A 23,303-nucleotide genomic window follows, 5' to 3' on the forward strand; every position below is an offset into this window, starting at 1 on the left:
ATGAGCTGAGCTCGTGGGTGAGTTGTTGATTTAGAAGGGGCGACTTTTAGTCTGGTGATCATGAGTCAGATTTGTCGGGTGTTGAGGAAGGGTTGAAGTTGTGCTGTGGCACTGTTTATGTTGTGATGGGTAGAGGTAATCTTTATGTCGTCCGCATATGATGCTATTTGTATTGCTGTGTGAATGCCTTCTAGGGGGTAACTTTGCATTGTATAGCGATAGTTATTTCCCTTGGTGCATCTATTAGCATAAGCGTGAGGTAATTTAATAATAATTGTGATGTTGGATTATGCGTCGTTACGCGTATAGCAAGCTGCTATCTTCCAGACTAGCATGTGTACATCTAAAACTGCTTCCCCATGAAGCCTTTTAGTTATCCATCGGTAATCTGTTTTTCATGGTTCTTTACAATGATTCAACAGACTATCAGCGCAAGTTTGGGAGGGAAAAAGCGACCATCAGGACCAGATCCACACCACTGAACTATGTGAGAGGTTACATTGGGATGCCCCACCTATGAGCTGAGCTCGTGGGCCAATGAGAGCCATGTGGGGTGAGGCTAGTGGAGTCACGGACTAAGGGAGGGACTGGGACAAAAAACATCAATGCGCCCACCACAATCCATGCTCGGACCTGCCTTCCCATCCTGCGTGCACAAACATCCTGACGGCTCATGCCTACATGCACAAACCATTTCCTACTGGTCCTCACCTTCACTTGGGTATCGCGGTATTTCTGTCTTATCCGACTATCCTTGTCTTTCTTCTGTGTGATGTCTGAGGCCTTAAGGTTAAAAATAATAAAGGCGCTTCAGTATAAATGAAATTCGGTTCGCGTACGGAGCGAATATTTGAATTGCTTCTTTGTGCTTCGTTGTATTCCCACCCTTTTTGCCTGTTCCTATGCAGCAATATAAAATCAATTGGTCTCGGAGTGATTCTAGTTCGGTTTAATCGTGAGCCACATTGGCTATTAACATCCGTTGAAAGACCAATTGGGTTTGTGGCAATTCACGCCCAGTTCGAGATTTCCTGCATCCGAGCGGCCACCGCTCGGGTCGTTTATTTGGGTGATCGGGCACATGGCACAACGAGCATGTCACCTTACTGGCTCAAGCATTCCACCTGAACAAACAAAGACGGTAAACATGCCCGAGACCCTGTTTGGAGCGGGAGCGCCCAAATCAGTTAGGCAGCATGACTGCTTTGACGCAATTTGTCGGGATTCCGCGCAGGTTACAAGGACGAATCCGGCGATTTAAAAAAGTATGTTATTGAGTGGTTGTGGAATGTCTTGCATGAGAATATTAAAAAGTGTGGGCAGGGGGGAGAGGACTGAGCCTTGTTGGACTTCGTAAGGGGAAGTACCGTGTGCGTTGACTTGCCATTAAAAGTTACGTATGACTTTCTGCATGATTACTCGGTGGCAAGCCAACGTTTTGTGTTGTTATGCATGTTTTGTTGAACATTTTGTTTGTAAGAGTATTAGGAGGATGTCAAACGCTTTGCTGATGCCTTTTCTCGAGGGAATAGTGCGTTTTGGCGTTTTTGTGCTGTTGAGGCGATCAAAGGTGTTTTGTGTGTGGTTTTCAAGGAGTGTGGTTGTTTGGTCTGAATCCGTGTTGGATGTGCAAGAGTGGGATGTGAGGGTTTGTGAGTCTATTTGGCATTCTGTAACTTTGAAAGGTGTGCAAAGTAATGTGATAGGTATGTTTGAGGCTGCTTTGGAGAGTTCTTTGTTTGGTTTGAAGAGGGTAATGATTTTGCCTCGTTTCCAAATTTTGGGGAATTGTTGAGTGTTGGTAGGAGAAGTTGCTTACACTGTGTTTGTGAGGGACGATAAGCCTTGTGGTCCAAGGTGTTTCAAATGTAAATTGGAGACGTTGTCAGGGCCTGCAGCTTGCAAATTTTTGATGGTTGTTGTACTTTGTGTGGGAGTGAATGGCGTGATCGTGTTGTCAAATTGATAGCTGAGTTTGTGTCTTGTAGTACTCCTTCCTCTTCGCTGGGTCCTGTGTGACTTGTGTTTGCATAATTGTCTATGACGATGTTCGCTTGTTGTTTTTTCTGATGGTATGTTGTCTATGGTAGTTATGGCTGCATGTGAGGGTGTTATGCCACTGTTGGAGTTAGTGATGCTGTTTATGATTTTGTACAAGTGTTTGGTATTGGTAAATGGTCTAATATGTGTGGAAAGGAGTGAGTTTTGTGTGTGTTTATTTTCACTGCTTTTTTGTTTTTCATTTCTTTGTTTCATGTTTGAATCCTTTGTGCTATGTCTGGTGCTTTGGGTGTTGTTGTGTTGTGTTTTAGGTTCTTTCTATCTGATGAGGTGTGCGATATCTGGCATGTAGTTGAGCTTGTATCTTTTTCATGTTCCCCTTTCAAATGTATTTGAAATAGGTAGATGTGGTTGTGATGATCTCATTGAACTGTTAATGTGGATGTCAAAGTTGGTGATATTGTTAGTGTTGAGTTGTTGGAATTCTTGTTCAGCATCATGTTTAAAATTGTCCCAAATTGCTATTTTGTAATTGGTGAATATTTTGTTTTTGTTTGCGTTAAGGTGTGTTCATGCTGTTTTCATGGTAATTGTAATGTACTGTGCTGTGTTGTCCTGAGCACGCCCTCTACTGAGGAGAAACGGAAAAAAAGACCTCAATCAGAAGAGTCCTTGAATTTTGTGCTAATCACAAAATACGACAGGAATGTATCATACCAGACAGATTGGACACATCACATGGTGTCAGAAGTAAAAACGAAATGTCTGGTTTAAAGCCACCTGGACGCTTATCCCTGATCAGGGGAACGTGTCTTAAAAACTGGAAGGAGTGGATTCGGGCCTACAAACACAAACTGTACGCATTGGTGGTGGAACTTACAATGACAAGTGAGGATATTCCATGAGCCACATTCCTCCATATGGGAGGCCCAGACACCCAGGATATACACGCGACGATGCCGTCTTCCTCAGAAGACCAAGACAAGATAGGCCTACTCATGGGGAAATTTCAGGCCTTCGGCGAGCCAAGAAAGAACATGGCCGCGTCCCAGTACCAGTTCAACTCCGGTGCCCAGAGAAAGGGAGAGAACTTTGATAGATTCTTCATGGCCTTGCTTAGTTTAGCAAAAGACTGTGAATATGACAACCTGGAGGAGCCATTAATCACGGACAGAATTGTGTGTGGTGTCTTCGACGACAATGTTTGTGAACAGCTGCTTCAAGTGGACAAGCTCACGTTGGAGAACGGCGGGGGGTACTGGGGGTACAACCCGAATTGGGAGGTACAACAACTGTGAAGAGGCACCCCCGATAGTTGTACAATGACCGTTGAATTACGTGGTGATCAGGGGTTAAATATTTTCAATCACTTTGTGGAGACATGAGGTCAAACTCGACTGGCTTCTTCTACATTCCTCCACTCCCACCCACACCCTCCGCTCTGCTGCTGCCAACCTCCTGTCCACCCCCATCCGGACCAAACTCAGATCCTGGGGGGACAGGGCCTTCTCCATCGCTGCTCCCACACTCTGGAACTCACTACCTCAAACCATCAGAGACTCCTCCTCACTCACCACATTCAAATCATCACTCAAGACCCACCTGTTCAACACCGCATTCAACCCCTGACCGTCTCTTCTCCTTCTCCTTCCTTTCTGTTTGGTTATTTAATTATGTATTTTTGTCTTTTTTGTCTTTGTTTTACGTACTATGTCAAAGCGTCTTTGGGTTTCTTGAAAAGCACTATACAAAATAAATGTATTATTAATTATTATTATTATTATTATTATTATTATTATTACATTAAGTGCAGTGGGTTTCAAAGTGTAATTGTAACTTCTTCTTACCTCTCTCTTAATTCTTCTTGCTTCTTCATTTATCATCGAGCTTGTTTTCCACCCCATTATGTAGTACATGTACATCACCTGATGGGGCAAGTGAATATCAGAAAACCTCGTCAACACATGATTCCTCAATTGATAAGTTTGTTCTTCTTCAATTTAACCTGTACCGTGTATCCCACACAACCCCCAGGGTCAGAATGCATGTTCAAACAATAACTGGAAACCACCCCTGATGATTAGTTCGTTAAAAAAAAAAAGGTTAAAAAAATTCACACATTATAGCAGAGCTCGGGACTTGCATCTCGGCCCCATGGCCAAAGCACATCGACCAACAAAGCGTGACAAACTAGACAGGTAGGCAGGAGCCTCTGAACTCTCTTCAGACCTAGACAAACTCACAAGCTGGTCAAACACTTGGAATATGTCTCTCAATTCTGACAAAGCTCACACTCTCACTATTTCTCCCTCTCTGAAACATCTGGCAACCCCCCAGCCCCTTCTACTTTCTTAGCAATCCTCTTGAGGAAGTTCAGTCACTCAAACTCATGTGTCTTGCTGACACTCATGATCTTTCTTGGGCAAACCACATTTAAAAGTAAAGTTGGCTTCCAAAGGCAGTCGCCGACTGGGCATCCTCGGTCGTACAAAGTCCTTTCTTGGCATACCTGAACTCCAATCGACGCACAAGGCCTTCATCCATAGCTTGATGGAGTACTGCACTCCCCTCTGGGCTGGCAGCACTGTCTCACACCTTGCTCAGCTTGATGCTGTGAAAACCAAGGCCTTCAATATTATCAGAATGTTCTTCCATGAAGCTGAGTCAATGGGCCTATCACGTTCTCACCACAGACAGATCGCTGGTCTCTGTCTTCTACTGCCTCCTTGATAGTCTTTCACACACTGCTCGTTGGTGCTTTGCCCTCCCCCCTCCCTTAGGTTTCTGCAGGGCACAGCCCGCCATCAACCCCTTTCTGGTGTAACACCAAAAATCTAGAACCACTGCTCAAATTCACTAATTAATTCGTCTTTTTTCCACATGTGGAACCAACTTACACATTCTTTTCAATCTCATTCTACCCTCCAAGTCTTCAAGACAGCTGTTCACCACATCTCAGATTATCCCCCATTCAAAACCGTGGTCTTTTCTACCCCCGTCAACTCATCTCCTCCCCCCAAGCCAACCCTCCTCTCTCTGCTCTTAATTTTGTTCTGTTGCATTCTGATCCGTTCAGTGTGCAAGCTTTTCCACAAGCCTTGACCTTGTCTTCTAAAAACTCTGTCCCATGAGCATACAGATGCATTACAGCCCAAACGCCAAACATGGCCAATCAACACACATTCTAACCCAAAGGAACAGAATTCATGGTCATACAATAACATGGGCTTTTTGAGGCCAGCACCGTAGCCTGCCTTTTTTATAATAAAAAAGGTAAAAAAATCAAACATTTAAACAGCCTTGGACGTGCACCTTGACCCCACGGCTAAGGCACACCGTCTATCAAGACTGTTCCATTAGTATACACATGCACTTCAACCCCAAGGCTGAAGCACATGGCCATTCAAAACACATGCATCCTGACCCCGAAGGGCCAGAATCCATGGTCATACAATACCACCGTGGGTTTTAACACGGGTAACCTGGGGTCCACTTCTCAGATATAGGGGTTTCCTCCCAGGAAATGAGCTGACATTCTGTCCCATGAGAGAGCATATACCTCTGGCACCTCTTAACTGTAATGGTGACCACAAACCCCTGTGCCACATCAGAACTTGCTGCAGGGGTCCTGACAAACAGGGAATACCTGTCAAACATCCATCCTGTTTAGGTACCTGAAATTTGGCCCAGGAATCCGATGGGAGGTTTAACTAATATGGAGGAAAATAAGGAACAGTAGCTCCAAGAAAATTTCCACGATAAAGCGGTTCGGATAAAAATGAGACACACATTGGATCCTTTCATGCCTGACGGTTAATTGAAGAGAAGCTAAAGAATGGCGGCCCAGTTCTGGTGCGCATGCACTGCAGCCCAAACGCCAAACATGGCCAATCGAACACATCATGCAAATGGAGTCATCATCAAATGAATAAAGAATATTTTCCAGAGAGTCCGAGAGATCATTGATGAAGATCAGGAATAGGACTGGTCCCATAACACTGCCTTGGGACATTACAGCCTTGACAGGGAGAGGAGATTAAAGGATTCCATTGAGAGCCACACATGAGCTACGTTGGCGATGAGAGGACAGGAAGTCAGTGAGCCATGTGTGGAGTTGACCTTGGATGCCATAGGCAGACAGTTTGGAGAGTAATGCAGGATGTCAGACTGTGTCTAAGCATGAGATTTGTCCAGCGAGACAGCCCTGATCTCATGTCTGACAGTGAGGGCCTCCATCCATTGTTGGGTGAGTTGAAGCAGCATGTCCAAGGTGGAAGCAACCTGTCTTTTCCCCATTTCTTTGCCCATTACCATACTTCCCTCAACCTTCATTTTACTTTTCCCATTGCATGCACTGAAATATATGCCTGAAAAGATATATATATATATGAGATATATGCCTGAAGAGTCCATTTGTGTTCTTTTGAGGAGGAAGTTGGAATCATACATCAGGTGGATTCATACAGAGTCGAGTTACCAGCTGAGTCAAACAAATGGTGAATCTGGTATGTCAATGAGTAAAGCAACTGAAGTACCTTTTGTCTGAACCTCACCTGTGACCAGCGTTTCTTATGCCGAATGATATCTTTGTCCTTCAGGTGCACATACAGCTTATTGTTACAAGGCATCTTGAACACCAGTCGTGCCCCATATTTGGTTTTCATAAACTTTCCACGATACTCGAGAGGTTTATTTGGCCTCTCAAATTCTGGAATGCCCATGCTGTCCCACAATTCTTCATCTTGTCGCTGTTGAAATATCCTGCAGTCAACAAGAAATGTTCACAAGCACCACTGAAACACGCTTTTCAACACTACGAGGATTAAGGCAGTAATACAGTTACAGTAATACCGTTTATTGAGTCAACATTTACAAAAAAATTTAATTCCAGAAGTATTTTGTTTCCGAATCCAGTGTTAGTTTTAGTAATATAATGCACACTTATTCACCAAAAACAATATGTTGAATTTGTTTTATGCTCCCAGGGATCACATGTTTTGTCGTTTTTTCTTTTCAAGTTGTAAAACGCGATTCTCATCGAGTCATGAATAATACATCTCTGGCGAGGCCTAGCCTAGTGCGAGACATAACACCGTAATGACGTCCCAGAGATAACACCAGGTAACTACCCTCTTACCAAATCAGTCAAACCCGACACTTAGTGTCTGGTACTCAGCCAGTCGCCTGCAGACATCACATAGTAAGATTCATACACAGTGCCTTTCGACCGATCTGATAAGGACGATCGTGCCCCCTTTGCCGATAGGCGGCGCTCTTGCGTCTGCCATTACTGGGAGGCGTCCTGATCCAAACTTAACTCCAGCTGGCTGCGCCAGCACAACTATCATCGCAATCGTACATGAAAAGTGTCCGTGATAATCGTTCTCAAGTGTTTCTCTATACGTGTGGAGCGGTCGTGGACACCTGGCACCTGAAGGCACACGATACAAACCCCGTTTTTGGCGATATCGCCGGGTGCCGTAGGCACACAGCCATGCCGCCCTGAAGGCACCTGGCACCTGGGCGTACCCGGTTTACACTTCCACCTGCACCAAACCTATTTTGTTAGCAACCGCGTACCCTATGCTACGCCATGCCGAGCCCCCTTCCGCCTTAGCCCCGAGCTTCTCGACCACTACGATAACGACTCCTCTGACTGACCCGACTAGGTGCCCGTCCCTTCATCGACTTCTCCATACGGCCAGGTCTTGGCAGCTGTACTACAGCCGCCCCGCATGGATTCTTCCCTCAGAGTCCACCTCCGCCCAGGCCGGCCACCTCTGGCAACTACAGCTAGGCCCCGAGTGGCCACTGCTGAGCCCCAAGTTCCTTGATCACTAGGGTCGCGACTCGTCTGGCAGACCCGACTGGGCCTCCGTCCGTTCGTGCGGGCCGCCTCACCGGCTCCTTATCGCTTCATCGACTCTTCCATACGGCCAGGTCACGGCGGGTGTATCACTGCCGCCCCACATGGATTCTTCCCTCAGAGTCCACCTCCGCGCGGGCCGCCACACCGGCTCCTCACCGGTCGTATAGCTCGGTGGACCGGTCGTATCGTCCACGATTCCATCTTCTCCGATGAATCTAACAAACAAATATATTTTGTATCGATATTCTTTCGGCAAAGTGAACTGAGACCGGTAACTGCATGTAATCTGAACGCTGGAGAGCAAGCCGAATGAAGCGGACACCTCCCAACTATGGTGGCATCTATAGAGGGCGCCCGTCCATTGAACCCTCCGTCGGATCGGTCTATAGAAAGTCGACACACCTTTTCAAAATTTTCACCTTTTGTGAAAATGGGTGTAGACTTTCTGTAGGCAATGTATATGGGTTATGGTGTTCAACTACCATGAGCGAAATGATGGGACTTGGAGGAAGCCGGACGCTGACCGGCGTGATGTGTACGTACGTAGAGGCCTAGCCTAGTGCTAGATGTAACGCTGTATAATGATGTCCCAAATGTAATCCCATATGTAATGACGTCCCAGGGAAAAGAGTGTGACATCAGACGGAGAAATCCGGATACTTAACTATACAGACAATGTTATTTAAAACATATGTATTCATCAAACATTCCTTATTGATTTATTTAAAGGTTCCAAAATGTGTTATAAAGTTTGCAAATCTCACCATCCATCATGCCAGGAAGTACAACTGAAAATAACCTTCACAACAATAATTCAAACAAATATGCACATCACATTGTGATAAATAAATAAATAACGATTCTAATAAGAAAATCAAATACTGTATATACAAGTGAATAAAAAAATTTATGCTGAATTAAAAAGGCAATGGAGGGATGACAAACTACAGTCTAAAAAAGGTCCTAAACAAGATAGGGATGATGTTGGTTTCGAGAGTAGCTTACAGTATTGCCATCACATTACAATCCCTACATCACTGCCTCATTTACACTTAATCAGTTATTGCTTCAACCTTCTACAAACATTTCACTGGTTACCACAGTACTTGATTACTCTTGTAGTGTAGCCCCATAATGAGACTGTACAAATTAGCAGCCCGAGTATAATGTTATAATATCAGTACATGATCATCAACTTCTTACAAACTGCATGGACATCTCTAATAACAGCCTTCTATAATTATCTCCATTTGTGATTGGTTACTCTTAGTTGATAAAAAAGAAAAGTAGGAAAGACAACTGAAGCTGCAAGAAGTCCCTGAAATTATACAGGAGTTTCTTATACTTATGCAGAAATGAAATATGGGAGCTTCAATGTGGAATAACACAATGGTACTCAGAGGATACCCAATCTTGGAGCAAAAGTGCCGAGATGTTGGTCAGCAATGTCAAACACTGCACATGTTCCCATATTGTCTTATGTAACCCTGACTGTATCTTGCAGCTCTGTCTTATTGCTCGTTTCTCAAAGAGTAATGTATTCATCCAGCCTCATGCCAACAAGGACCTGCACTTAGAAATGCCAAAATAACTGGTGTGGTTTCTCTCTCGCCAATAGGGTGGGGACAGAGGGGAGGGGCTGAGCCTCTCGAGAGGAATTTATTTATACACGGCCGGACGTGAAAGACACTCGTGGTTTTTACTGTTTTGTTTACTTGGTGTCAATAAAACTTATTATACACTCAAACTGCAAGTTTCGCTCTTTCACGAGCCTCGATCTTGTATACAAAAGTGTCCTCGATAAACTACTACGAGAGTGTGAAGACGTACTCCATCTTTTGTTTTGTATCATTGGGTGGGGCCGGCATTTTTTATCCACGTCATCCCTACGTTAGTACGTAGAGTCGACAGTGCCAGCGCACTCTCTGATAATAGTTTTGTAAAATTAACTTCAATGAAGAACTTTATCAAGACAAGATATACATAAGTATTTATCTGAAGTATCCAAATCCTGGTTCTGAGAAATCAGAAGACCTCGGTAATACTTGAGTAGATTCTCACCAGACAAAAATACAGTCACTATAAATCATCAGAAAGACGTTAGTCAAGCACACTGTACACGTGACACGCTTTCTTATCTGCGCATGCGCATAGCAAGGTTCAGGGTTGATCGAGTAGGCGTGGGGAAGGGCGTGGCCTTGCCAAACTACGATGGCCTCAGTTGAGCACGAGAGAACACCCTCTCAGACAGTATCTGTGAATATTTAACTGGAGAAATAAACTGGAGAAACAAATTATAACAAAGGATTCTGCACCAAGTAAAACTCCCATTGAGAGAGGCCCAGCTGAGAAATACACCTCTGAATAATTATTGTAATATTTGAGTAGATGTTCTACTACTGATTTACAAATGTTGCAGTACAAACTTTATAGACATGCTCACCAGTGGTGTACTCACCAGAGAGTGTCTGGCATAATTTTACATTTTTAAAAAATAACAATTTTCCCTCTCCCCCCTCCCCCCCCCCCATCCCCCCCGCCCTCTCCTCCCCCTCACCCCCCTCCCCAGCATCCTCTGCTTCCACGTTCCTCTCCCAAATCCCCAATCCTAGTAGCCATATGTAAGAGGGCATAGACATAAGGAAACTAGGATCTTCATATTTAAACATTAATTAATTGACCCTTGACCACTCCAGGCGATGCAGTATGCCAAAACAAAGATGAAAGGATCACTAAATGTCAGTTCAAAACTTATTAAACTAGGAGGCCCGTTGGTCTATTGGACCAAATTTTAATTGGGGACTTTTGGATCTTCAGGAACTTTTGAGTTATCAGGGTCATCTGGGTCTTTTTGGTCCTCGGGGACTTTTTGATCATCCTGGTTTTTTGGGTACTTTTGGTTCATCGGGACTTTTTGGTTATCTGGGTCTTTTGGGGGCTTTTAGATCTTCGGGAACTTTTGGCTCTTCGGGGACTTTTGGGTCATCAATGACTTTTGGGTCCTTAGGGACTTTTGGGTCCTCGTGGACTTTTGGGTGATCTGGATCTTTTGGGGCATCAAGGACTTTTGGGTCAAGTATTTTGGGTCTTCGGGGACTTTTGGGTCATGTGGGTCTTTTGGGTCATCAATAACTTTTGGGTCCTTAGGGACTTTTGGGTGATTTGGGTCTTTGGGGACTTTTGGGTCATGATGGACTTTTTGGTTCCTTGGGGACTTTATGGTCCTCGTGGATTTTTGGGTGATCTGGGTCTTTTGGGTCATCAAGGACTTTTGGATCATCTGGGTGTTTTGGGTCCTCGAGGGTCTTTTGGGTCCTCGGAGACTTTGGGGCATCTGGGTCTTTTGGGTCATCAAGGACTTTTGGGTCATCAAGGAATTTTGGGTGATTTGGGTCAACGGGGACTTTTGGGTCATCACGGACTTTTTGGGTCCTTGGGGACTTTTGTGTCTTTTGTGTCCTCACAGACATTTGGGTGATTTGGGGACTTTTGGGTGATCTGGGTCTTAAAGGTCATCTGGGTCATCTGTGTTAAAGGGTCTTCCAAGGTCTAAGGGGTCTCAGCAGTCTGAAGGGTTAAAAGGTACATTTGAATAGTACGTAATTAATTGACGTCAAAAAGTATGACACACACACACACACACACACACACACACACACACACACACACACACGCACACACACGCACACACACACACACACACACACACACACACACACACACACACCTCCATTTATAGTAGATTCAATGCCCGTGGATTCCTTGTTCAGGCTGTTTATACGACGCCATCAGTGATGCAACGATGTAACGAATCTGGCGCCGAGAAACTGTGACTTGAGATGGTTATTGATCACGTGGTTTGCTTTTACCTTGACCCACGACCACTGATCTCCATGGAGATCAGTGCCCACGACTGGAGGGATGGTGATCACGTGTCCCATGTGCGGTGTACTAGTACCCGACTGCAAAGCCGCAATGAGCCGGCGAAGCCAAAGCCTCTTGCCGCTAGGCATCAGTACCCATCACTATGGCATCAGTAGGTTAGGTAGTTGGTAGTAGGTAGGTGTAGTAGGTACCGTACCGAGTTCAAAATGACACCATTTGCATTCTGGATGAGATTAAAATTTATAAAATTTCCTTCTTGATTAATTCGGTGAATTCCGTCTCAACTTCGGATATTTCCGGCCGTGAAAAACTATCCCCTACGGCCGCGAGATTTCTAAAAAATAATTCTTCGTCAATTTTAGAATATTTGACGCCGTTTTCAGCGTCCGAAATGTGGTAAAAAGCTTTTTTGAAATATTTTTTCAAATGCTCGAATCTCATTGGTTCTGGAAATTGGTGACGATTTTCGTTGAAGATAACCAGGGCCCGTGTGGGCCCGGGGAACGAGGTTGGTCTTAAAGTATTTTAATTACAAATTAGAGGTGCATAAGATTGTGAATCAAAGAAAGACGGGTGAAACAAACTCCTATTGAACTTTTTCGCAATTTTTTATGCAAACTTCCGCATCCGGTCGATGGCGGCCTCCATTGCGTGATTTGGTTTTTGAAATATTTTTTCAAATGCTCGAATCTCATTGGTTCCGGTGTTTGGTGACGATTTTCGTTGAAGATAACCAGGGCCCGTGTGGGCCCGGGGAACGAGGTTGGTCTTAAAGTATTTTAATTACAAATTAGAGGTGCATAAGATTGTGAATCAAAAAAAGACGGGTGAAACAAACTCCTATTGAACTTTTTTCAATTTGTTATGCATACTTCCGCATCCGCAAGATGGCGGCCTCCATTGAGTGATTTGGTGCGTCAAAGCTTGGAATTCTCAAGGGATCCAGCAAAATCTGGCTTTTCAACATAATACGTACGCGTTCATTCACAACACCGGCTTCGCCGGCTATAAGCACTGGTACCTCGCTATTCTTTTATTTTTATAAATGTAACAATGAAAAATAAGGCATTTCCCAAGACATTATATTTCTGCTGATATTATTTGATCCCACATAACATTATCACGCATAACGCCGACACTGAGGCGAATGTGTCTCGCGGCTCCGCCCCCATCAAGCTGATTGACAGTCATAGCCACGCCTACCCCAGTCCCATTCTTTTACATAGGAATGTCGTTTTCTGGACTTTTCATGGAATCCTTTCAAGCTACGAGAATTATAATACCAAAGGATGTTGCAGGAAGTGAAACTCCATCGAATGGTAGCAGAATCATTGCCATTGGCAGAGGCAGCTCGGAAATATTCCGTCTGCAGAAGAAGATTATTAGTATTCCATTTTAAATGAAAATGTGAATTTAAGTGAAGCAGATACAAGTTCAGTCAATTGTACTGTGGTTAAAGGTGGTTTTAAAAATCAATGTCGATTCCTCAGTATAGTCCAGCGTGTTAAAGGCAGCCCAGTGAGGCCCAGTGAGGCCCAGTGAGGCTGGGCTCTCATGGATGTTTTCAAGGCCTCTGGGATTTCTGGCCTGTGCATGGAGAAAAGGAATGTGCAGCTGATAGCAAAGCGAGGAGCAGGCTGAAGGTTCGAATCCTACTGGCACAAGAAAGGTACATAGCTGTGTTTAGGCAAACTGTCTGAGTTCTACTTGCACAAGAAAGAGACATCGACTTGGGCAGAGGTTTGTTATGGAACAAGTTGGACTGGACCAAGGAAGGCTCCACCATTCACTGAGACAACGTAGTGCAGACATTTAGACGCCAGGCCTCTTAGTTGAACTTGTGTGAAACATATAAAACACCATGAGGGCTTGCATCAGAATCAGGAGGGCAAGAGATGGATGGAGTGAAATGTAACACCAAATGGACAACTCACCTTGCCGGTGGGAGGCAGGGCATGACCGAGGGAGGTTGTGAGAGGGTTCGGCTGTGTGTACTTCACCCTGACAGACTGTGTATTCAAACCAGCATCCAGTGAAGGGACATTAGTGCTGTATGAGGACACCGATGGGTTCCACACTCCAAGCTCTAGTTTAACAAGCATTCTGAGTATTGTGCTGCAATACATGGCCCCTACCGGCAGTCTGTCGTCCGGAAAACTGTGTGAATTATATAATTACCAACTCACGGTCTGAGGTAACTCGGCTAAAATCTATCCAATTTGCACCAAATAAAGTTCATGAATGGTTGCACAGACCCCTACTTCTCACTAAAAGGGGAAAAATAATGGAAATTGGAGTTAAAACAAGGAATATTAACAGCTTTGAGTTACCGCACTCCAAATTATAATCCGGAAAACTGTTGGGGAAATTACCAAAGTTCAAAGTGCCATAACTTTGTCAAACATGATCGAAACGTCGTGAAGTTCGAACTTGATCTGTAACTTATCATGAGGAAACCATGTACCAAGTTTGAAATCATTAGCATTAAGAGTTTAGAAAAAAAGTCCGGAAAGCTGTTCTTTGCATGACGGACTGACGGACTGACGGACTGACGGACTGACGGACTGACAGACTGATGGACTGACAAACTGATGGACTGACAAACTGATGGACTGACAAACTGATGGACTGACAAACTGATGGACTGACAAACTGATGGACTGACAGACTGATGGACTGACAAACTGATGGACTGACAAACTGATGGACTGACAGACTGATGGACTGACGGACAAACTGACGGACTGACGGACTGACAAACTGACGGACTGACAAACTGATGGACTGACAGACTGACGGACAGACTGACAGACTGACAGACTGACAGACTGACAGACGGAGGGACGGAGTGCAAACCTATAATCCCCTCTGGTGTACACCGGTAGGGGACTAATAACTAGCTGCATCCCTTCAGAGGCTGGTTGTCTTACCTACTGGTGGGTATTTGACGAATGCTGCCAAGCTCGAGCCGCTGCTCCTCCCGCAGCCTCTGCACGTCTCCGATGGTGTCTCTGAACATGGTCGGTCCAAGCACAATCGCACAATGGAGAAGAAGCAAGGCAGCAAGTGGTCGCCGAGGGGAAAAAAAAACAAGGGCAAGAAGAAGAGAAGGCAAGAGCGAAGACAAGAGGAGGGCAAGAGAGAAAATGTCGGTCTGAGAGTTCTTTTAACGTCGGGTTCACGTTCATGTCATCGGCGCTTCTCCACCAATCAGCCCGCAGGCCACCACTGCCTGCTCCGCTCTTCACCAATCAGCGCGCCACTTCTTGCTCACCCTTCTTTCACCAATTGATGAGTGCCTTCTTGCTCCACGCTGGCCAATCAGCGAGTCCCTTCCTACCCCGGCCTTCCTGTTGGTCAACTCCCGCCCAATCACTGTCCTTCTGGGCGTGGCTCTCAGCCTGCCTGAACGATGTGTGCCTGCCAGGCGGGATTGTCACCCCCAGTGCCCGATGCCTGGCTTCCGGTTGGTTTTATTGTTATGTGTGGTTTAATGGGCAATTCCTGGGCTAGTGTCCATTGCGGTGCCATTAGGGACAAAGGATAAATCACCAAGGGTAAGACGTACAAGGGATAATTTATCCTTACTAGGGCGTGCCCGTACTATATATATATCTAAAATTATATCCCCCCCCTCTATTTACATGAAATGGTTTGGTCCATTCGCAAAGCCAAAGCGAACGGCTTGCGAGTACGGTGACAACCCCCCCCCCCCCTCTATTTACATGAAATGGTTTGGTCCAAAGCGAATGGCTTGCGAGTACGGTGACAATCCCCCCCCTCTATTTACATGAAATGGTTTGGTCCAAAGCGCACGGCTTGCGAGTACGGTGACAATCCCCCCCCTCTATTTACATGAAATGGTTTGGTCCAAAGCGAACGGCTTGCGGAGTTTGGTAAAGAAATCGCCATAGCGTGCACAAACGCGCAGGAAAGCGAAAGAATCGCAAATTAGTTTTAATTAGTTTTAAAACATCGTTTAACGCCAACATAGTGGCAACATAGTTTGCCAACGTGAAATAAATGAATACACTCTCAAATGTGCCGTCCGAGGCAGAGTCTGTTCGCCACGTTCGGCACACGTGATAGCTCGCTGCTCTCTGATTGGTTGAATCGTTTTTTGGACATAGCTCGGTAACTACTTCTCCGATTAATATGAAACCTTGAAAAGGCACATCCTCAGGTCCCCAGCAATATACCTGGCAAGTTTCAAGTATATCGGACCCGTGGTTGTCGAGAAACAGCGGTCACAGACACACAGACATACACACAGACATACAGAGATTACTGGAATTATAGATAGATGTCCTAAGCTAGTTAACATGCCCCGCCCCCCTCGTGACAGGGACAGATATACACTTGTCCAACATTCGGCTAAACAGAACTTATTACATGGTGATGGTTCTTACCCGACATCCGGAGCATATTAATTTATACAAATTTACCTGATTCTACATATCACTGCCTACCCCACAGACATAACAGTATCTACATACAGTGCATTCAGTAAGTATTCAGACCCTTTCACTTTTTTCACATTTTGTTATGTTGCAGCCTTATGCTGAAATCGTTTAAATTCATTTTTTCCCTCATCAATCTACACTCAATACCCCATAATGACAAAGAGAAAACAGGATTTTAGAAAGTTTTGCAAATTTATTAAAAACAAAACACTGAAATATCACATTGACATAATGACATAAGTATTCAGGCCCTTAACTCAGTACTTCGTTGAAGCACCTTTGGCAGCGATTACAGCCTCGAGTCTTCTTGGGTATGACGCGACAAGCTTTGCAAACCTGGATTTGGGGATTCTCTGCCATTCTTCTCTGCAGATCCTCCCACGCTCTGTCAGGTTGGATGTGGACCGTCGGTGGACAGCCATTTTCAGGTCTCTCCAGAGATGTTTGATTGGGTTCAAGTCAGGGCTCTAGCTGGGCCACTCAAGGACCTTCACAGAGTTGTCCCTAAGCCACTCCTGTGTTGTCTTGGCTGTGTGCTTAGGGTCATTGTCCTGTTGGAAGGTGAACCTTCGGCCCAGTCTGAGGTCCTGAGCGCTCTGTTTCAGGTTTTCATTGAGGATATCTCTGTACTTTGCTCCGTTCATTGTTCCCTCAACCCTGACCAGTCCCACAGTCCCTGCTGCTGAAAAACACCCCCACAGCATGATGCTGCCACCACCATGCTTCACTGTTGGGATGGTATTGGGCAAGTGATGAGCGGTGCCTGGTTTCCTCCAGACATGACGCTTAGAATTGAGGCCAAACAGTTCAATATTGGTTTCATCAGACCACAGAATCTTGTTTCTCACAGTCTGAGAGTCCTTTAGGTGCTTTTTTGCAAACTCCAAGCAGGCTTTCATGTGTCTCACTGAGGAGAAGCTTCCGTCTGGCCACTCTGCCATGAAGCCCAGATCGGTGGAGTGTTGCAGTGATGTTTCTCCTTCTGGAAGTTTCTCCCATCTCCACACAGGATCTCTGGAGCTCAGCCAGAGTGACCATCGAGTTCTTGGTCACCTCTCTTACCAAGGCCCTTCTCCCCCGATTTCTCAGTTTGGCCGGGCGGCCAGCTCTCGGAAGAGTCCTGGTTGTTCCAAACTTCTTCCATTTAAGAATTATGGAGGCCACTGTGCTCTTGGGAACCTTCAATGCAGCAGAATTTTTTTTTGTAGGCTTCCCCAGATCTGTGCCTCGACACAATCCTGTCTCTAAGCTCTGCAGGCAGTTCCTTCGACCTCATGGCTTGGTTTTTGCTCTGATATGCATTGCCAGCTGTGAGACCTTATATAGACAGGTGTGTGCCTTTCCAAATCATGTCCAATAAATTTAATTTACCACAGGTGGACTCCAATCAAGGTGTAGAAACATCTCAAAGATGACCAAGAGAAATGGGAGGCACCTGAGCTAAATTTCAAGTGTCATAGCAAAGGGTATGAATACTTATGTCAATATGATATTTCAGTTTTTTCTTTTTAATAAATTTGCAAAACTTTCTAAAATCCTGTTTTCTCTTCGTCATTATGGGGTATTGAGTGTAGATTGATGAGGGAAAAAATGAATTTAAACGATTTCAGCATAATGCTGCAACATAACAAAATGTGAAAAAAGTGAAGGGGTCTGAATACTTTCTGAATGCACTGTGTGTATATATATATATATCTGTGCAGTGTCTGTCTTTTCTTGTCTTGTCACTGAACTACTCCCTCAAACTTTTGTGAAATCGTACCAATCTTCTGGTATGCACCTTTCTCTCCCACGTGTATGTCCTAACTGAGGGTATTTGTTTTGAAAATTTTTGATTTTTTTTTTCCAACTTAAATCTTCAACTTAAATTGTTTATAAAATGTAATATCACGTATATTACAAATACATTTGTGAAAAATAACTGTTTGTATTATGATTGATGTAAACCATGACAAAAGAGCAACTCATGTACAATATATATAATATCTATATATCTGGGCAGTGTCTGTTGTCACTGAACTACTCCCTCAAACTTTTGTTTCCGTGGTTGTGAAGTGTTTTGAATAACGTGGTGGTGAGGTGTTTTGAATTGCATGGTGGTGAGGTGATTTGAATTACGTGGTGGTGAGGTGTTTTGAAATACGTGGTGGTGAGGAGTTTTGAAATACGTGGTGGTGAGGAGTTTTGAAATACGTGGTGGTGAGGTGTTTTTAATTACGTGGTGGTGAGGTGTAATTGTCCCAAACTTCCAGTCTGCACCTTTCCCTCCCGTATGTATGTGCTGAGGGGTTCTTTAAAAAAAATTTTTATACATTTTTTCAACCTAAATGTTCAATCTTAATTGCTTATAAAAATGTGCAAAAATCACAAACACTGCAAATAAATTTGTGGACGCGTGGTGAGAAATGCAATAGAAAGATGAACCAAAGATGAACCTACACCACGAGACGCGGTGAGGCAAGTGTAGCGAGCCGAGCTAGTGTATATGTATGTATGTATGTATGTATGTATATATATATATATATATATATATATTGTTGTGGTTTTAGAACCCTCACTTTGTAAATAATTCTTGTAAATATTCCATTATTAAAAGGTTAAAGGTCGCACCCTTAATTAGTCCATATGCAACACGTAGGCCACCATAGGAGCTTTAGTTATTTCCTTATTATGTGTCAGATAAGGCCGTGTTCCCAATAGTTGAATCTACGTTGCATCAATTGAATAAGAATAGGCCCTTCCGTTCATTTTGCAGCCGCTCTCTCCAAGCTACGCCATAATGCGCCCCTACAGTCGGGGTTTGTCTCTCCCCAAATTGTCACGTGGTTTGATTAGCAGCGTTCGCTGCATTGAGCCTCCGTCGCCTTAGCGCTCACTCCAAACGCCATTGAACATGCGGTCTCAGGCCGAGGAAAAAGGGGGCGGGACACAAGAATGAGGTGTGGCCACGTCAACTCACCATCAAGGGCGGAGCCGGTGAGCCCTCGCCAACCAACCAGGGCTGAGGTGAGCTCACCGGCAGGCGTGGTTTGATGAAGCGCGCATTGATCTGTGAGCGCATTATATAAGTGCACGCGCCAAGCCCTTTGAAGGACTGCGCGAAGGACTGCGTGGAGAGAGCTCGATTACCACGGACTTGGAAACTTGAGGAGCTGCGTGAGGGAGCTCGTTTGATACGAACTGCCTTTGATACGAACTGCCCTTTGATACGAACTGCCTTTGATAAGAACATTGATCGGGAGAGAGAGAGCGTTGGCACATAATACGTATTACGTACGCCGCCTCCCAGTTACCCCGATATCTGTAAGGTCTGCTCGCGGTCAATGACAACGACGCGCTGCCGGCCCGCTTCCATCACCACCACGGCACGAGTCGGGACCGGACGAGGAGCCTGGACATCTGCTTGGACCTTCCTCCCCTACCAGCTACCATCCCATGTGAGTGTGTATGTTCGTCTGGGGTCGTTAAGTTAAGACTGTATAGGTATGCCTGCCCTGTGTCCTGCTTCTTCTTCTTCCTCCTGTATATTCCTTTCGTTTCCTCTTCTTCTTGGCTTGTAAATAAATTCACCTTGTTATTTCTTGGTTTTTCCCTAATCCAATCGCCTCCGTCCTTTCTTTCCATTGAGTACCTGTGGCACGATTTTGGAACCGCTATAATCGGGTTTAGTCTCTTGGTTAATGGCTCGGGCCGCGGATTGCTAACCGCTCGGCAATTTCCATCTTATCCGTGGTTCGAGCGGGAGTTATTTCCCTGCTCGCGGTCGGTGTTGGTAATTAGGTATTTGGGACCCAAATTGACCAATCACCCTACCCAAGACCGACTGGGAGGAGCGTTGTAGCTTCCAGGACTCGGGACGGCCAGCTTAAAAAGACAAGGGGATTAACCCCCCCCCCCCTTGATAAGGGGAGAGCTGACCCCCGAATCCATAACAATATATATATATATATATATATATATATATATATATATATATATATATATATATATATATATATATATATATATATATATATATATATATATATATATATGTCGGGCAAGGGGGTTCAGACCCTATACCCCACGTGATCAGAGACCTGAAAATGTATATATAATTATGTCTTTACTTTGGCTTGCTTAACACAGCTGGATTCAGTTGCAGAAAAACATGTTGTTCTCGGCTCGGAGAACTAGCCTTGGAGGATCTTTAAACATGTGCCAAATTGAGATAAGAACCGAAATGCAGGAAACATGTTGACAAGTTATTTCCAGTACAATGTGGATGATTTACCATATAATTCTTGTTGCCTTCAAGTTAAGAGTATTGTTAACCTTGAGTAGAGTAGGATTTAATAATATATCCTTTGATTTGTATGTACTCAATCATTTAACCCACTGTTATATGCTTTATTGCCAAGTGTAAACAACTGGACTCCTTTGTGAGAACGCTTCCTTCCTTTAGCCTTGCCCAAGCCTGGTTTGTTTAGATAAGGGCCTGAGAAGGTCACCCTATCTTATTCCCACATCTTTGTATTCTAAGTTTGGCCCTCTGCAGGAAGGGACCATGGTGAGGGTCTCTAAAACCCATTTTTCCTTTGTCCTCAGCGGATAATTTTACCTGATTTTTTGCCTATATAATAAATGGCCATTTACTGGGTTTTCCAGTGTGTGTCTCGGTTGTCTCGGTTGTGTGCTGCTTATTGTGTAGAGCTTTACAGTGCCAAGCCTCACTCCACAATTGTGTTTGTAATTGATATTCATTAAACCATTGTCGCTCTAACTTTGTCTTTCTCTCCTTTCCTATAAAGTGAAGACCGACATATATATATATATATATATATATATATATATATATATATATATATATATATATATATATATATATATATATATATATATATATATATATATATATATATATAACTGTAAGAAATAGTAGAAACTCCAAAGTACGAGCAGGGCGTCTCATTTGTATTGAATAAATAATCGTTAGATTAAATAAGACGCGGACGTAGCTTCAGGACGTCGATCTTTAATTGTCGACAAGCTTTCGACCAACAAAGGTCTTCTTCTGAGTCTACAAAAACAGCAGGCATGTATATCAGTCAAGTATGTATGGTGATATGTGTGTGAGATGTGTGATGTGTGTAGAAAATGCATACAGAAGGAAGAGCCACGCCAAAGTTCACTCACCAGCCCCAAGTTCAATGGAAGTGACCGTTTGCGTTACAGTTAGGGTGCACGTGCATATACAAATATAGAGATATACATACATAAACACACAAGCATATATTCATATCCCATTTATATTCATATAATATATTTATATATTTATATAAATGACATATAAAGGTAGAATGAATGAATGAATGAATGAATGATGAATGAATGAATGAATGAATGAATGGGTTACGGTTAACAATTTGATTGGGTTGATGTGGGAACATGCTTTAGTCATCAAAATTTATGCCATGAGGGACTTTTGTCCGAAGTTTGTGTATCCAAAAGGACTCACGTTTCAGAATCGTGGTGTGTGATCGATTTGTGATTGATTCAATGGCAGAGATCTGAATGTCATTTATAGAGTGATCCGGTTGATTAAAGTGTATCGTGTAAGGTAGAGATTTGCCCTGACTGGTGTGGAAGTTATTGATTTCTGACCGGGTGTTATTAAATCGTGTGTAGAGTGTATTTTCAGTTTTTCCAACATATTGTTTGGTGCACTTTTGGCAAGTGATTAGGTATATGACCCATGTAGATTTGCAGTTCATATAGGAGGTGTTGGTGTTGTTGTTAATCCCTGGTGTTGGGCTAGCGGCTAGGGTGCCGGCTTAGGATCCTAGGATCCTGGGTTCGAATCTCGGTCGATCGCCGAATTAATGCCAGGGGGGTTGACTCAGCCTGTCATCCTTCCGAGGTCGGCTAATTGAGTACCAGTTCACTGGTAATTCCCTGTTTGTCGTTGAAGGCGGCAAAAAGGGTTGGCGTCAGGAAGGGCATCCGGCCGTAAAACATTGCTTCAAAAAGGGGACCAAAAAACAACAACTACCACGGTCCCCGAAAAGGCCAACCCCCGCTTTGCGGGGAAAAATGGCCTCTAAACGGTGATTATAGGAGGTGATGGGGAATTTTTGTCCAGTGCTAGAACTACAGAATTTTTTTGCTTGTGAATAATGCATTTGTTTGCTGTGCATTTATAGAAGCCAGGGATCCTAGTTTCTTTGTTGTGGGGCTGTGGGTGCTTTGCTTTTACCAAGAGGTCCCTGAGTGTCCGACCACGTCGAAATGATGTTAGTGGAGGTTGAGGAAATGTGGTGCCGAGTGTTTCTGATTGATGGAGGAGAGGAAGGGCCTTATTCAGAATACTTGGCAATTGGGATGAGGTAGCAGAGTAGGTGGTTACCAGTGGGACACGGTTAGTTGCAGGTTTGGGTTTGTAAGTCAGAAGGTCTGCTCTCGGTATGTGTTTTGCTCGGGTTATTGCTTCTTGCACAGAGTGAGGGTCATAGTTTCTTGCAATGAAGTGTGTTTCTAATTGGCAGAGAGAAGTTTCTTCTGCCATTTTTGTTGAGCAAATGCGTCTTACTCTGAGTGCTTGACTGTATGGTATGCTTGCAATTGTATGTTTAGGATGAGATGAAGAAGGGAGAAGGTAAGAGTGAGTGTCTGTTGGTTTGGTGTATAGTTCTGTTTCGAGTCTGTTATTTTGAAGCGTGAGTGATGTGTCTAGAAAGTGAACTTCGGACTGTGAGCTGTCGAATGTGAACTTGATGGTCGGATGAATCAAATTTAATTCATTTTGGAATTGTGCGAGACTACGGGGGGATTTTGACCAGATGAACTGGATGTCATCAATATAACGTACCCAGGATTTTTCCAAGATTCCGTGATGAGGTTGTGCATTGATCTTGGCCTCTATCAATCTATCATTCCCATGAAGATGTTAGCGTACGATGGTGCAACAGGGGTACCCATAGCGGTACCTTGAGTTTGAATGTAATGTCGTCCGTTGAATTGGAAATTATTCAGTTTGAGTGTCAGTTCTAATAGGCGCATAAGGTCTTGAGTAGGTGGCATTGGGACTTGTCGTGTATCGAGGGCTT

General features: G+C 44.2%; 2 protein-coding genes across 2 annotated transcripts in view; both read right to left on the bottom strand.

The window, feature by feature from the left end:
* The window catches only part of LOC137433818 (chitin synthase chs-2-like), a 119,982-nt gene extending 113,225 nt beyond the window's left edge, over nt 1-6,757 (bottom strand). The window contains exons 1-2 of the mRNA XM_068126197.2: nt 6,555-6,757; nt 3,849-3,926 (exon numbers count right to left, since the gene is read on the bottom strand). Of these exons, the coding sequence (XP_067982298.2) occupies nt 3,849-3,926; nt 6,555-6,722 (246 nt within the window). The 5' untranslated portion in view covers nt 6,723-6,757. The remainder of the gene's footprint in view (nt 1-3,848; nt 3,927-6,554) is intronic.
* A 6,470-nt stretch (nt 6,758-13,227) lies between these two features.
* LOC144893969 (uncharacterized) overlaps nt 13,228-23,303 on the bottom strand; it is a 78,580-nt gene continuing 68,504 nt past the window's right edge. The window contains exons 12-14 of the mRNA XM_078785229.1: nt 14,690-14,766; nt 13,690-13,841; nt 13,228-13,407 (exon numbers count right to left, since the gene is read on the bottom strand). Of these exons, the coding sequence (XP_078641355.1) occupies nt 13,228-13,407; nt 13,690-13,841; nt 14,690-14,766 (409 nt within the window). The remainder of the gene's footprint in view (nt 13,408-13,689; nt 13,842-14,689; nt 14,767-23,303) is intronic.

Source organism: Myxine glutinosa, chromosome 10, assembly GCF_964187855.1.
Source record: "Myxine glutinosa chromosome 10, kmMyxGlut1.1, whole genome shotgun sequence".
NCBI lineage: Eukaryota > Metazoa > Chordata > Myxini > Myxiniformes > Myxinidae > Myxine > Myxine glutinosa.